The sequence below is a fragment of the Gymnoscopelus microlampas genome (assembly GCF_963454915.1).
Source record: "Gymnoscopelus microlampas genome assembly, chromosome: 12".
In the NCBI taxonomy this organism is placed as follows: Eukaryota; Metazoa; Chordata; class Actinopteri; order Myctophiformes; family Myctophidae; genus Gymnoscopelus; species Gymnoscopelus microlampas.
Genome location: NC_139949.1, coordinates 15810333 through 15825027, shown reverse-complemented (window position 1 = coordinate 15825027; position 14695 = coordinate 15810333). Strand labels below are relative to the sequence as shown.

The 14695-nt window shown below is 41.0% G+C and overlaps 1 protein-coding gene across 1 annotated transcript; it reads left to right on the top strand.

Annotated features, from left to right (window-relative positions):
- Nucleotides 1-254: 254 nt before the first annotated feature.
- Nucleotides 255-13687, top strand: ccni2 (cyclin I family, member 2). The gene is made up of 7 exons (XM_084073201.1): nucleotides 255-538; nucleotides 3512-3674; nucleotides 4828-4962; nucleotides 5920-5994; nucleotides 6219-6359; nucleotides 10867-11169; nucleotides 12220-13687. Exons 2-7 carry the CDS (start codon nucleotides 3561-3563, stop codon nucleotides 12559-12561), a joined length of 1110 nt encoding a protein of 369 aa, XP_083929327.1. The 5' UTR covers nucleotides 255-538; nucleotides 3512-3560; the 3' UTR covers nucleotides 12562-13687.
- The last annotated feature ends 1008 nt before the right edge of the window (nucleotides 13688-14695 follow it).

Here is a 14695-nt window from a genome sequence, read left to right as displayed (position 1 = left end):
TCATATCAAAATATTTTCATATCAATACATTTGATCCCCCCCCCCCCCCCCCCCTTGGCATAAAGATGTTTGAGAACCATTGGATTACAATGTATATTCTGTCTTCCATTTTGTATACATTGGGATCCCGTATGTTTGACCCACTAACACATTTCTTTTTCTATAAATCCATTGGCAACGTGACGAATGTGGGCGGAGTCAGAGGCGTTCAAAACAGTGGCTGGACCAGCCTCCTCCTCTGACTCAGATTTTGTTTTCTGTCTCCTTGCTTTGCGCTTGTTTTTCCCCGTTTTTTTGAGTCATTAGTAATATATTTAGTTTGGATCGCTGCTTGTTTATAATAATAATGCTGCTGCTCCGTTTGTACACATTGTACACATCGCGCACAAACAAATATTCCACATTGTTGCGTTGATCGACCTTTTTTGGCTTGTTATTGTGTTTTTTAAATATTTGGTGAACATCATGGATGACTAAAAGAAAAGCTGTATAAATGCGACTGTCGTCGGAGAAATCTGCTGCTTTTGATCTCAAAGAGGTAAGAGATAAAGAGATATGCTTCAACACAGTAATGTTGATAGTCTGCAGAGATCAGCAACAGTGTTGCCATGTCCGCTTATTATAAGCAGTGGGGGGGAAAGTACCCTTTTTTTTTTTTTACTTATTGTAAAAGTATCAATACTGTAATGTAGAAATACTCAGTTACAAGTAAAGGGCCAGAACTAAAGTATTGGTTTCAAAATGTACTTAAAGTACCAAAAGTAGAAAGTATTCATTATGCAGAATGTCCCATTTCAAGTTTTGAAATGGCCAAAATGTATATGGATAAAGTGGTTAATTTATGTTTTGTAATAATAATCCAAATCTACAAAGTATAATAAGTCTCTGAGATGTAGTAAAGTACTGAAAATTGGAAAGTAAAAGTAAAAATACCTCAATTGTACTAAGTACAGTACTTGAGTAAATTTACTTAGTTACTCTACAACACTGATTATAAACGATTTGGGGCTTGTTTTTCTGTAAAGTTGCTTGTAAATATTGATAGTTCAGTTGCTTATTTTGGGCTTGTTTCCTAATGATGTTTAAACCAGTGGTTCTCAACATTTTCTGGTCAAGGACCCCCAAATTAATATGTATTTGTCTGCGGACTGAAAATATTTTCAAACAGTAAATGTATATAAGGTTTTAAGAAGTGCTGTAATAGTTGCTTCTTTTGGGCTCGTTTTCACAGACCTGGTTGCTCATTTCTCTCGGCAGAATCTGGCAACACTGATCAGCAACTGTTCCGAGGGCTTCTGCAGCTGCAGCTCTTTAAGCGTTATATTATCCCGCGTGACGTTATAGATTCACTTTAAAACGTACTAAAAAACACCACCATCGGTCATGTTTTATAACTTTGCAGTTTACACACGTATGTGCTGTGTGTCTGTGTTCCTCCTCTGGGGCAGTCCGTCTGCAAAAAGTCTGGAAAATGGCGTTGTTGTTTACCAAAATGCAACAACGCGTATTTCCTGATTTGCTGCTGCATACTTGTCCCTATATCTCTCTTTCAATGTTTGTGTATAGATTTGTTGACAACATTTCGTGCACATTACAAAGACGCGCACTTAAGATAATAACAAAATATTAAATAAAAATGCAAGAAAGAATCAACAACAAGCCAGCATCATTTGCAATAAAATACAAATAGTGGTAGTATACTTTGTCCTGTTCAATAGAGAGCTTTATGATGAAGATGATCTCTCTGTGGAACAAGTGGGATACTTTCTTTTTTTTATTTATTAGCATGAATCCAGTTTTTCCTGCTCACTGTTTTGCCTGTACTTTATAGCCATTAGCCAACGGACAGCTCCTCTTGGCGCCCAGATTTGTATGCGTTATGTAAAATGCTGTGTAACCAAGTTACTCAAGTAACTGCACTTAGAAGTAACATTTTGAAGTACCTTTACCTTACCGGAGTATTTCCAATTTTCAATAATTTTACTTTTACTCCACTACATCTCAGAGGCAAATATTGTACTTTTGCTCCACTACAATTTATTTGACAATTTTAGTTTAGTTACTTTGTAGGTTTTGATTATTATTACCAAACATACATTAACCACCTCAGCTCTGTATACATTTTCTCAGCCTGCTAACAGTTGTATTAATACACACAACGTGTGACCCATCCCACTACTATCTTAACCTTGGGTCAAGACTCCATAAAATAGATGTATTTTATGGAGTCTGACTTCTACCGTACTTCTTTTAAAAGAAAAGCCAGAGGCAGTTTCGATCACAATGTGATCAAAAGGTCATTTTCTCAGCTTGATAACAGTTGTAATAATACACAACATGTGACCCATCCCACGTCTTAGCCTTGGGTCAAGACTCCATAAACCACATGCTGTAACGAGTGTGTATCTGCATATGGTTTGTACCGCATCTGTCTGTCCCTGTTCTGCCTTGTCTTGCTTACCTCTGTATCAGTCATATACGCATATCTTCTGGCTACATAATGTTGTAGCTTGTGCAAATGTCCCTATTCTCTGTGTGTGCTTAATAAACTTATACTGTATGACATTGGTTCTCAAAGTGGAGTCCGACGGGGACCCCCAGGGGTCCTTGAGGGAGTTCCAGGGGGTCCCCAGCTAAATGATGGATAGTTTTAGGAACCAAATGAACCTTTATGGGTTTGTAACTCTGAGAGTGTACAAATGGAACCAAATGGACCCTAACGGGTCCATTTGGTTCGGTAACCGCCTTCCATCCCGACATCTCGCCACTCCGACTTGTGGCTTCCGCGTGCGGTTAGGGTTAGGTATAGGGTTCGTTAACGTCGGAAAGGCGACATGTCGGAAAGGCGACATGTAACCTTTGGTTCCATTTGTACACTCTCAGCACAAATGGAACCAAATGGACCCTAACGGGTCCATTTGGTTCCATTTGTACACTCTCAGCGTTAAATTAACATTGATTTTACAATATAAATTGGGGTCCCAGGGATAGAAATGCCATTAAATGGGGGTCCGTAGCCTAATGCATGTCAAACTGGGGGTCTTTGAAATCAAGATGGTTGAGAATCTATCCCTGCCTGGCATATCTTTTCAAATGGGGGTCCGCGGGCTAATAAGTGTTAAGGTGGGGGTCCTTGTCGACATGGAAAAGTTAAGTTTGAGAACCACTGCTGTATGACACTACCTTGTTATGATCTTGTTCACTGGTCATCAATGTGGAGTTCAGAGAGGGTGTACAAAAGGTTGAGAACCACTGACCTGGACCTTTTACTTCTTTTAAAGGAAAAGCCAGAGGCAGTTGCGATCACAATGTGATCAGAAGGTCATTTTCTCAGCTTGTAATAATGTTACAATGTAATAATACACAACATGTGACCCATCCCACTATCTTAGCCTTCGGTCAAGACTATCATAGATGTATTTTATGGAGTCTGACTTTTACTTTCGTATCTATGATATGCAGTGTGTTAACTCATTTGAAACGTCTCACCGGCTCCCTGTGCTTCATTCAGGTGTGTGTGCCCTGGGTGAAGGCTGGCCCGTGTCCTGGTACCGTTCCCCATGAAGAACCCAGCCGTAGCCGAGGGCCATCGTCTGGTGGTGCTGCTTCAGGATGCTCTGGTCAGGGAGGCACGTCTCTGGAAGGTCCCGGTCTTCAAAGGCGGATGCATCCAGGTATTGACCTCGAGAGGTGTGCGGTCATGAATGCCCTAAAGTGGTTGCGTTTGATTACGTTATCCTGGAGAACATGCTGGGATTGGGGAGAAGGTCTCACTCTGGCTAGGAAGTACTTGTTTAAGACAGACTGTACACAAAACAAGATGGGGTCCAACGTCTAATAACCAAATGGCTTCATGTGAATCTCGGACTTCATGTGTCCATTCTGACATCGGTCATCTATGACTTTTCCTTCAGTATGACTAATGATTTTTTAAAGAAATTTACATTTTGTAACATTTTAAGTGGCTTAACCCATTAACTCATTGAGTGCCATTAACGTGTTTTAGCGCTATGGTGTTGAGTGCCATTAATGTGTTTCACGTGTTTTTGAAAAAAATAGAAAAAAACTTTATTTCTTTTTAACCCAAGATATCATCATCTGAAGATTTGCAGCTCCATCCACTCCTTGTTTAACTTATAACTTAAAAAGGCTGTATCTCGCTTCCTAAGCACTGTTTTTTTACTTTGAAAAAAAAAAAAAAAAAATTGTAATGGCCAGAAATAGATAATAATAATTTGGGCACTCAATGAGTTAAGACCGGGAACGCATGTGTCATTTTCAGATTTCTTTGGCTATTAAAAAATAGCAGATCTACAAGCAGATCTATGAGCTTGTAGAGCTGCTATTTTTGAAAAATCGTGAAACCTTTTTCTAATCTTGGAATATATATTTTCTAAAGCAATCATTTGTAAATTATTTTGTTCCAGGGATCTCCAGAAGCAAAGATTTGAGTTACAAATGTTCGCTTTAAGAAATATATATTCAAAGATTTTTCAAAAATAGCAGATCTACAAGCTCCGAGCGCGGCACTCGGTGCCGCGCCACAAGCTTGTAGATCTGCTATTTTTTAATAGGCAAAGAAATCTAAAATGACAGATGCATTCCCGGATTGAATGGGTTAAGTAATTAAATCCAGGAAAATACACCACTTATGCCATATCATGATATTACGATATCCAAAAACCCAGACCATATCTAGTCTCATATCGCAATATATCGCCAAGCCCAGGTTGTCGATAAACACAATGGGCTTCTGAAGATAAAGAGACTTGTGAGTGCACTTAAACAGCATTGATAAAGACTAATCAGGGGTGGTCCCCCTTTCAGGGCACTGACATCTCTCTGTACCAGCAACAAGATGTGATCCTGTGGCTTGGAGAGATGAGCAGGCTATTCCAGTTCTGTCCTGAGACGTTTGCATTGGGAGCCTGCGTGCTCACTCGACTTGTGTCTACAGTGAAGGTATGTTGAGACAACATCTAACAGTGGTGATGAAATGGACTAGTGCCCCGTCATCCAATTCTCCACATTTTGCCCCCAAGGTCTTTTGAGTGCTGATTGTAGTTTAGTAATAACCTACAGTAAGTGTATGGGTAAAATACCAGACCCCTGTAGGGCTAAGTCTAAGAGCTAGGTGGAACATGCTGTCCTGTGTACGTAGCGCACAGAACATGTCACAACCATGCACAAAATGCACAATGTCGTGAAATGTCACAGCAGAGCAACTGCCTTTTGTCTTAAAGATAGAAGGGGGATTAATCTATCTAATGGAGAAGCATAAATTGCTCCCGACGATCGGACATCTACGGCTGGTGAAATGTAAAATCCAACGCAATGGCACCGACGTACTACCGATTTGAAAAACAGTCCTGTAATTTCACCAATATGTAGGACCGCCCTATGTAACCTTCCCTACATAGAATTCAGTTCGGTAGGCAGAGAGAGATCTGATCATTTGGCTACTCACGACCAGATCAGAGCATAAGAGCAGTCCTCCAAGCCATTGGTTCTCAAAGTGGGGTCCGGGGACTGCCCAGGGGTACTTGAGGGGGTTCCAGGGGGTCCCCAGCTAAATGATGGATAGGAACCAAATGGACCCTTATGGGTCTGTAACTCTGAGAGTGTACAAACGGAACCAAATGGACCCTGACGGGGCCATTTGGTTCCATTTGTACACTCTCAGAGTTAAATGAACACTGATTATACAATAAAACCACTGCTCCGAGCAATGTTACAAGATTAGCACTCACTCTGTATTATATTGGCACAAAAAAATAAAAATAAAAAAGGCAAATGTTTGAGTGGTAATTAACCCCTACATCATGTGGATTGGACACATCCATAAATCTTTACTACTTTTCAGGATGGTGCTAATTGCCATCTCTTCTATCCTTTTTTTCTCCTTTTTTTTTTTAACAGGCTCAACCGAAATACCTTAAATGCATCGCCTTCACCTCGCTCATCCTGGCGGCCAAAATCAATGAGGAGGATGAGGTAGGGAGATATTACCCCTATATCAGCACTAAACATGCAAAAGCAATTTAACGGCAAGACTCAATAATGCTGTACCATAATTATGCTATATCATTTTAACCTAATGCTGGATAAGTGGCTCATAAAAGTATAATCTATGAAGAAGGGGAAAAAAAGAAGTGTGAGTGAGGCTAATTTAAAACATGTTTTATTTGCTTCCCTTTTCATGGTGTCTGTTATAACAGGTGATGGGCTCGGTTAAGGACCTGGTTGCGCAGAGTGGATGCAACTTTTCAACCGCAGAAATTCTTCGCATGGAGAGGATCATTCTGGACAAGCTGAACTGGGACCTGTACACCGCAACACCCGTCGATTTCATTCACATAGTAAGTTAGGATCAGACGGATATAGACTGGCAAAAAAAAACATGTCCCTATGCGCCTGAATTATACGTTGTTGCGCACCAAAAACGGGTGATCTATAAGCTCACAACACATCGTGAGCTTGTAGATTGCCTATTTCTGGTGCAGGACTCCGCCATGCAACAAAGTATAGATCAGGCCGTAGAGCTGGACCTGAGTTGTCAAAGCATCTCATAGTAAGCACGCCCACGTTACCGCAGTGGTGTAAAGTCACTAAGTACATTTACTCAAGTACTGTACTTGAGTACAATTTGGAGGTATTTGTACTTTACTTGAGTATTTCCAATTTCCAATACTTTTACTCCACTACAATTATTTGAAAACTTTAGTTACTAGTTACTAGACCATACCCGGTCGACGCATCCGTGGGGGGATATGCGCACATGATCTGGCACCCCGGGAGGCAGTTCGTCCCATAGCTGGGCAGCCCCGTAACCATGGCGACAGTGTTTTACACAAAAACGCTAATAAGAAGCTGAGATTTGATGAAATTGAAAAACATGGCTGTGTGCAAAATCAGAGCAATTGCTCCAGCCACTGAGGAGAACCGGGTAGCTTCACGTACTCACCTACTCACCACTACAGAGGTTACTAGAATTATTACTAGTTATTTTCAAATATACATTTTCGCATCGCGACACGTTGTGAGCTTGTAGATCTGCTATTTTCAAATATTGTAGTACTTTTACTTTTGGTACTTTAAGTACATTTTGATGCCAATACTTTTGCACTTTTACTCAAGTCAATTTTTAATTCCGGACTTTTACTTGTAACAGAGTACTTCTACATTGCAGTATTGGTACTTTTACTTAAGTAAAGCAATTGAGTACTTTTTCCACCACTGCGTTACAGTTAATCCAGAACCTGGGTCAAATAGAATGTAAGATTTCTCTGGTTTGTTTTCAATTACTTCAGCACTAGATGCGAGGGGGAGGGGGTTGCTACAAAAGATGAAGGGGTTAACACCAGGAAGTTTGGGGAAATCATAAGAAAGTTTGACAGTCAGCTCGAGCTGAGTGTACTTTAGTTTTTTACAACTTGTTTTTCAACAAATGCTGAGACATCCTACAGAATTATTGAAATACTTTGACCCAGTTTCTGTCTTTCACAGCAATTGTGTGGCTATGAGATGGTTTGTGAATACTGGCCCTGTGATCGTGTCTTAAAAACAGCAATACAAAAGCATAAAGACAAACATCTCATGCCTACATCTAGGTTGCATCAAGATGGCTTTTACAAACCCTCACACCCAGCACCCCACAAAGTAAAACTGGTCCTAATTGAGATTGTGCATTGATTGATATATTTCTTGACACATTGTGCCCCATAGCAAACCGGTTCTGTCCTCGTCTTTACAATGTACGGTATGTTGTCACAAATCCCATGCCGGCATTCTTCAATTCCATAAACAATCACGGCACAGAATCAATACAAAGCACGACAGCAGTTGACAGGGTTTTAGCCTGTCAAAGACCCTGATTAATACACCAGGGCAAAGATCTAAACATGTTGCGAGCGCACGCATGTGAACAAAGCTACAACAATGTGACATTTCAGTACAAGGTCTGAACGGAGCCAAGTCAATTTTGCCCCCCAGCCCACATGAGACGGTAACTGCAAGCTTTCACCAAAAAAATGCAAGCGCATGATAGGCCAAGGCACTTCAGTCTAACCGTTAACTCCCAGCCTTGCAGCGTAAAAGCGCAACCCTGTTGCCGTGAGGAGAAGTGTTCAGAGATAAAAGACCATTTAGGCTGTATGGATTCCCTAGGTCTTCCTAGGACACTTGAAGAATAAATGGATGACTTGGGGGGTCATTGGCATATTAATACCATTGCTTAACTGGTTTTCGTAGCGATTACTGCTCTCCCAAAGCAGATTTATCATTGGTACAAAGTCCCATCAGGTGTTATCAATTACGTTTATGGCACAGTAGATTTTTAGACAGTGCTATCCACAATAGTGTTAATTGGTGAACCTTCATAAAATATTGGTCATGCCACTAACCACCAAACAAATCAAACCACACCCACCACAATCAAACATTGCATACATTAAATCTTGCATTTTCTCCATTTGTGCTATACTGGTTATGTTAGACTCCTGGTCTAGTTTCACCAATGTAGTCCCATGACTACACATAAATTGCCAGACTTGACTTGGCCAGCTCTTCTACATTTAAATGCTTTTAGACAGAGATAAAGAATTTCTCCTCTCCAGGAAATTCACCCCATGAGGTTCCCCTCTTTGTGAAATATTTTCCTGCATTTTGTGGATCAGCAATCTTAACCATTGTAAATTCCTATTCTGGACCAGAAGACTCCCACCAACAAGTAACATGTGGATTTCTCTCCTGTAGAGTTGACATATTATTTTAAAAGCCACAATCCATAATCAGTTATCAAACACCGACTTAGCAGGTGAGGAAATCCAGAAGGTCCAGATAAAACGTGTAACTTTAAGCCATTAAGACTTGAAGCCGATTCTACAAATGTCTTCTAAATCTCAACATTCTGAAATTTCTAGATCAGTGGTTCTCAAACTTTTTCATGTCAAGGACCCCCAATATTATATGTATTTGGCCGCGGACCCCCATCTTAAAATATTTTGTTCCAGGGACCCCCAGAAGCAAAGATTTGAGTTACAAATGTTCGCTTTAAAACAATATATATTCAAAGATTTGCACACATTTTCATATTTTTGAATTGCCAAAGTGTAAAATAATGTTTTTTTTGACACAGATGCGTTCCAGGTCTTAATGGGTTAACTTGATGTTGCTGAGGTTGGCATTTGACCGGTTCAGTGCCTCATAATACTTAGTCAAGACGGGGTCACTCTCAGCTACTGTTGTTATGGATTGTGTGTCTAATCTGACAGAAACGCGTTCAAGGAATTCTTGTAGTGAATGCATGAAGACCGATTTCACTTCGTCCCTTTAAATTCACTATTGGATATTATAAAATCTAAGAATAGTAGATTTGTTCTCTTTAAATAAACAATACATTACAATATTCTAATAAAATAAAGATACAATTTATCTTAATACCATTGTCGAATAAATATCTGCACCTCTACCATGTTAGGATCACATTCCCCCTTGAAAAGAAATTTCACTTTGCATTAATGTACGTAAAAAAATAATAAAATAAAATAAAGTGTAATCCTCCATTGTCTCTTTAAAACGGCGACCAATAAAATATTTGTCACAGACTCGTCACCATGACACATTGATATGAATAGATAAGTGGATTTACACAGACATCCTTTTCCACTCGATATGTTTCTACAACCAGCAGATATAAAGTATATTTTTAAGGCAGAATCAGCCATGTGATTCAACAACACTCCGTAATTATAGGAGTGATACTCGTGACCGAAAAACGCTTGATCAAGTGATCAAACATAAATTCTCAATATTCTTTGTTTACCGGTTTTCCTTGTCTTTCCTGTGTTTTTGTTTCTTCCATTGACCTTTGGCAGCGAGGCGAAGAGAGAAAGTTATTTAGAGAGAGGAGAGGGTCTAATTTTCTGTCAAGTAGGAAGAGAAAAGTTCTATAGGTTGTGGATGATGGTTGAAGGTGAGGAAACTTGTGTTTGATGTCACATTGTTGAATCTGCCTTAAAGAAAAATCCATTCCTAAAAAATAAATATGCAATGGCTTTTTTTTGCTACAGAGTGAGAGACAAAATTTAAGTAAGACGTACAATAGTAAGCTTTTTTTCCCTCAAACACATGTCCCATTGCAAGAGTTGCAGGTCACACCCCCCCCACACACACTCACACAAAAAAAATGTAAATGCCTAAATGTACTCTCCACAAACCTTCCCTTGCCATCCTGGTTGGATTTCATAGTAATATCCTGAACACAGAATCACAGACAAGCACTGCACGTTTCACTTAACAAACATGTCAATAACACGCCTCAGGCAATGGAGGGGGGGGGGGGTCTCTGTGCCTGTTGCTAAACAACGGCACCTATCCACTTCCCACCTTCGCCACCTCTTTAAAAACAAAAATAGATTGGTCGAAGCTACACTTAAAATTAACCTTTAGACCGACCTCTTTGCTTTGAACTGCTGGGAGTCCATTGATGCACACTATGGGAAAGGGTAGAGGATTACGGAATGCATGGCGACGGGAAAACGCAATGTCATGGATACAAGGGACCAAAGACAACCACATGACATGTCTTAAATATATACTCTATCTATACTGTCCGTAGATTTTATCAACACAACTGTTTTATAGGGGTCTTTGGACATGAAAGATGGATCAAACCGATAGATGACGAGTTGGAAGGTTAGGATGAGGATTTGATGTGGCTGTTGCAGGAGTAAAGAGGTTGAAAGATCAACCATATGAACAGACACAGAAAAATGCCACGATGTCATCGTTACGATGTCATGCTAAAAATTTTGGTCTCTGCTTCCATGTGCTCCTTTTATTTATCTCTCTCTCCCTTCCATCCAGTTCCACGCCATGCTCATCTCCGGCCACCCCCACCTCATTCCGTCCATCGGCCTCGGCTCCGGTTGGGGCCGGGGCTCGGACCACCCCGGTTCTGTCTCCCCCAGCGGCGGGCCGGGCCGTCAGAAGTGGCCCGCGGGCTTCCAGGTGGCGTTGTGGACCAGGCAGGTGCAGCACTGTATGGCCTGCCACCAGCTGTGGCAGTTCAAGGGCTCCATGTTGGCCTTGGCCATCATCACCTTGGAGCTGGAGGCGCTCACCCCCGACTGGTTCTCCATGTTCACAGACCTGCTGAAGAAAGCACAGGTGAGGGCATCGTAAACGGGGCCAGGGTGCGGGTTGTGAGCAGGGTTGCCAGATCTGCTTGTTATAATTTCCCCGCAATATTACTACATATATTACTACATAATAATATCCTATGTAGAGATGTGAACAGTACCACTAATCTATTATATTAGTGGTACTGTTCACATCTCTACATAGGATATTAGAAGAAGAAAAACATTTTAAAACTTTTTATGCTTCTTTCCATTTCCATGCTGAACATTTTAACCCATTCAATCCAAGAATGCATCTGTGTCATTTTAGATTTCTTGGGCTATTCAAAAAATAGAAGATCTACAAGCTCATAGCGCTGCACCGAGTGCAGCGCTATGAGCTTGTAGATGTGCTGTTTTTGAAAAATCTTGAAAGTGTGTAAATCTTTGAATATAATACCGGTGTATATATATTTTTTTTTAAGCGAACATTTGTAAAATATTTAGTTTCAGGGACCTCCAGAAGCAAATATTTGATTTACAAATGTTTGCTTAAAAATATATATATATTCAAAGATTTGCACAAAATTTCACGATTGATCAAAAATAGCAGATCTACAAGCTCAGAGTGCCACGCTATGAGCTTGGATATCTGCTATTTCTTAATAACCAAAGTATAAAATATTTCTAAAATGACAGATGCATTCCCGGATTGAATGGGTTAACCCATGTAAACAATGTGCCACATCTCTCAGCAGAGGCTGTCTTCCACCATACAGTACCTTTTCACACTTTCTCAAAACAGACCCTCATCTCTCAAAGCTTAACTGAGGTTAGAGCTGCTTCTAGCTCAAGGAACATGTGGTTACCCAACAACAAACGCCATATAACCATCTTAAATGGTGCATTTCGTTGGTTGGTGCAGCCATGCAAGGCACCAACCTGCTCATTCATTGGGAGCAGTTAGCGCTTAAGTGTCTTGCTCAAGGACAATTCGATACTAACCCAGGGGGAGCCGGGTATTGAACCGGGAAACTGCGGCCACTCTGAGCCAACCGCCGCCCCCCTTCTTAACCGCTCCTCCATTCCCTCTTGTCAGGTTGAGAGCGGCGAGTTCATCCACTGTAAGGAGATGGTGGACCAGCACCTCAACAACCTGGAGTTCTCCCTTCCACCCAACGCCGTCTACATCCTCGACAGCGCCCGGCTCCAGGAGGACGAGGCGACACTGTGCCCCGAGCGCCACCTTCAGCGGGGGCGAGGAAGAGGAGGCTACGGCGGGCAGGGGGACTTGGACGAGTACTGCGACGGTTTCGGGTGTTTGTACAGCGAGGGCAAGGCATCTGGCATGGCGGAACGAGACGGCGGCGGTGAAGGCCCACGCAACACCCAACACGAAAACGTCTCCCCATGCCCACCTCTTCACCCTCCCATGATCTAGCGGTACACGTTTTATCCAAAGCGCTCGTCTCATCTTCCACTGAAGTGTGCGCTCGGTTGGCATTGTGAGGCAATGGAGAACGGCAGCTCTGCTAACACCTATGACTGTGTATTGCCACGTTCGTTATTATGACATTTGTATTGTGATGACTCCTCATAGGCCCACTTGTTTTACCTCGCTTTTTGGTCTTTAGTTCTCAGTTCCTGTTTTTCTGCTGCAGGCAGCGCTGCCGGGTTCCATTGCCTCAAAAATGCTGTTCATGCACTGCGGCCTTTTGATATTTGAATTTAAGTGTGTGTATGTGGGGGTGGGAGAGAAGGTGTGTGTGAGTTTGGGGACAGAAAAAAGATGTGCGTGTATTAGGGGGCAGAGAAGTGCACACTAATGTGGAAATGAGCAGAAAAACGGTTTCTCCCCTTTTTGACTCAAACGGAGTCTCGTCGACGTCCTGTCCAGCCTGAAATGTGAATTTGAAGGTGTAGGGATCATCATCATTCTATACAGTGAATTATACTTAAGTGTACACGGGAGGACACCTGCAGGTTTGATGGTGGACAGTGTGTCCATTTCATTCATGTTGTCCACCCCACTAACACTGCCATTGCCCTTCCGTCATAAGCTTTTTCCATAACGTCTGCCTTCTCTCATAGTGAGATTGGATGTGTACAGGAGTTTGAATTAAGCTTGAGCAGTTTGTGTGTTTCGAGTATGAACAAGGCCAAGAATACCTTTGTTGAGAATGAGAGAAATTATCTTCTTTTTTGGGGAGGTTTGTTTGCTGTGAGGCATCTTGGTGCTTGTTAATTCCCCAGAGCTATTTAGCACTTTGTTACTAAGATAACCTTTTTTTATATACATATAATTTTATAATTATATTTTTCAAGACTCATTTTTATTATTTTAAATCTTTATTTCCTGTTACTAACTGTGTTTGCCGAGTTACTCACAAATGTGTTGACCCGGCTTTTTACGAACGATCATGAAAAGAAAAAAAAAGCTTTAATTTCTTATGACTAAATGCTGCAAATATATTTTTTATTTCATTAACACTTAGCTGGATTGTTATGCAACTGTTGCAACATATCAGAAATGACATTAAACACAGTCAAGTGCATTTTATCTACCATTTGCACCTACAAAGATGTGTTTTTAAGTAAGCCACCTCAAGGGCCTGAGTTGATAAAACGTACAGTAGCCTATATATATAAATGGTAGTGCTGTTTTGTTAAATCCTTGTGAGGTCAGAATCACGTTGTTGATTGCACTTTTTCAATACAGGCCCTGGGCTTTAACCTTGATGTATGGAATAATGTTAATTCTCTCCGGATACTTCAGCTGAAATGGAGACTCAAATGTCAAATGCTCAGATACAAAGTGTCAAGAAAGATCCATTGTTCTCGGAGTCAAACCTGGAATACCAAGCATTCCATTTAAGCACTTTCAACGCGGCGTCCCTATTCTGTACAGGTTACAGTTTAAAATGGCAAAAATAACCAATCTACAAGCTTATACAATGCGTCAATTTGCCAAGATCAGGAAGCCTGGGGGGCAGATTCGAACCGGGTTCATGTGGTTCACAAGGAACACATGGTCTGTGCACTATTTGCCTGAGCCACCAGGCACCTCCACAAAGCATTTTAAATGCTGTTAAGTCTATAGATAGTGGATTGGCTCAGTGCCAGTGTGCCAACGCTTAGAGGAAATGCATGCAAACAAGTGTTAGGAGCATTTGAGTCTGCGGTCTCCGTTTCAGTTCGTTTGTCTTTAATGTGAATTTAGTTTAGATACCTTGTCAACACTCACATTCATGTTTCTGTTTAGCCATTCAAACTGGATTTTAAACCAGCGACCAATGTAGAAGAGCTTTTTGTTTTCATTGGTTTCTTATTTCAGATAAGGCAGCTATATCCTTTTGACCACAGAAATAAAGCTATGATAAAGCAAATGTTCAAGGAGGACTGATGTTCTGTTTTCTCAAAAGGCAAGAAGTAAACTTTATAGGACTTTTAAAATGACGTTTTGAGTAAATCTACCAAAAGATGAGTTCTTTAACTGACCCACTATGTTAACAGATGTTTTTAAATTGTATATAGTATGTTGATCTTAGCATACAACATGAGGAAGATGACACACT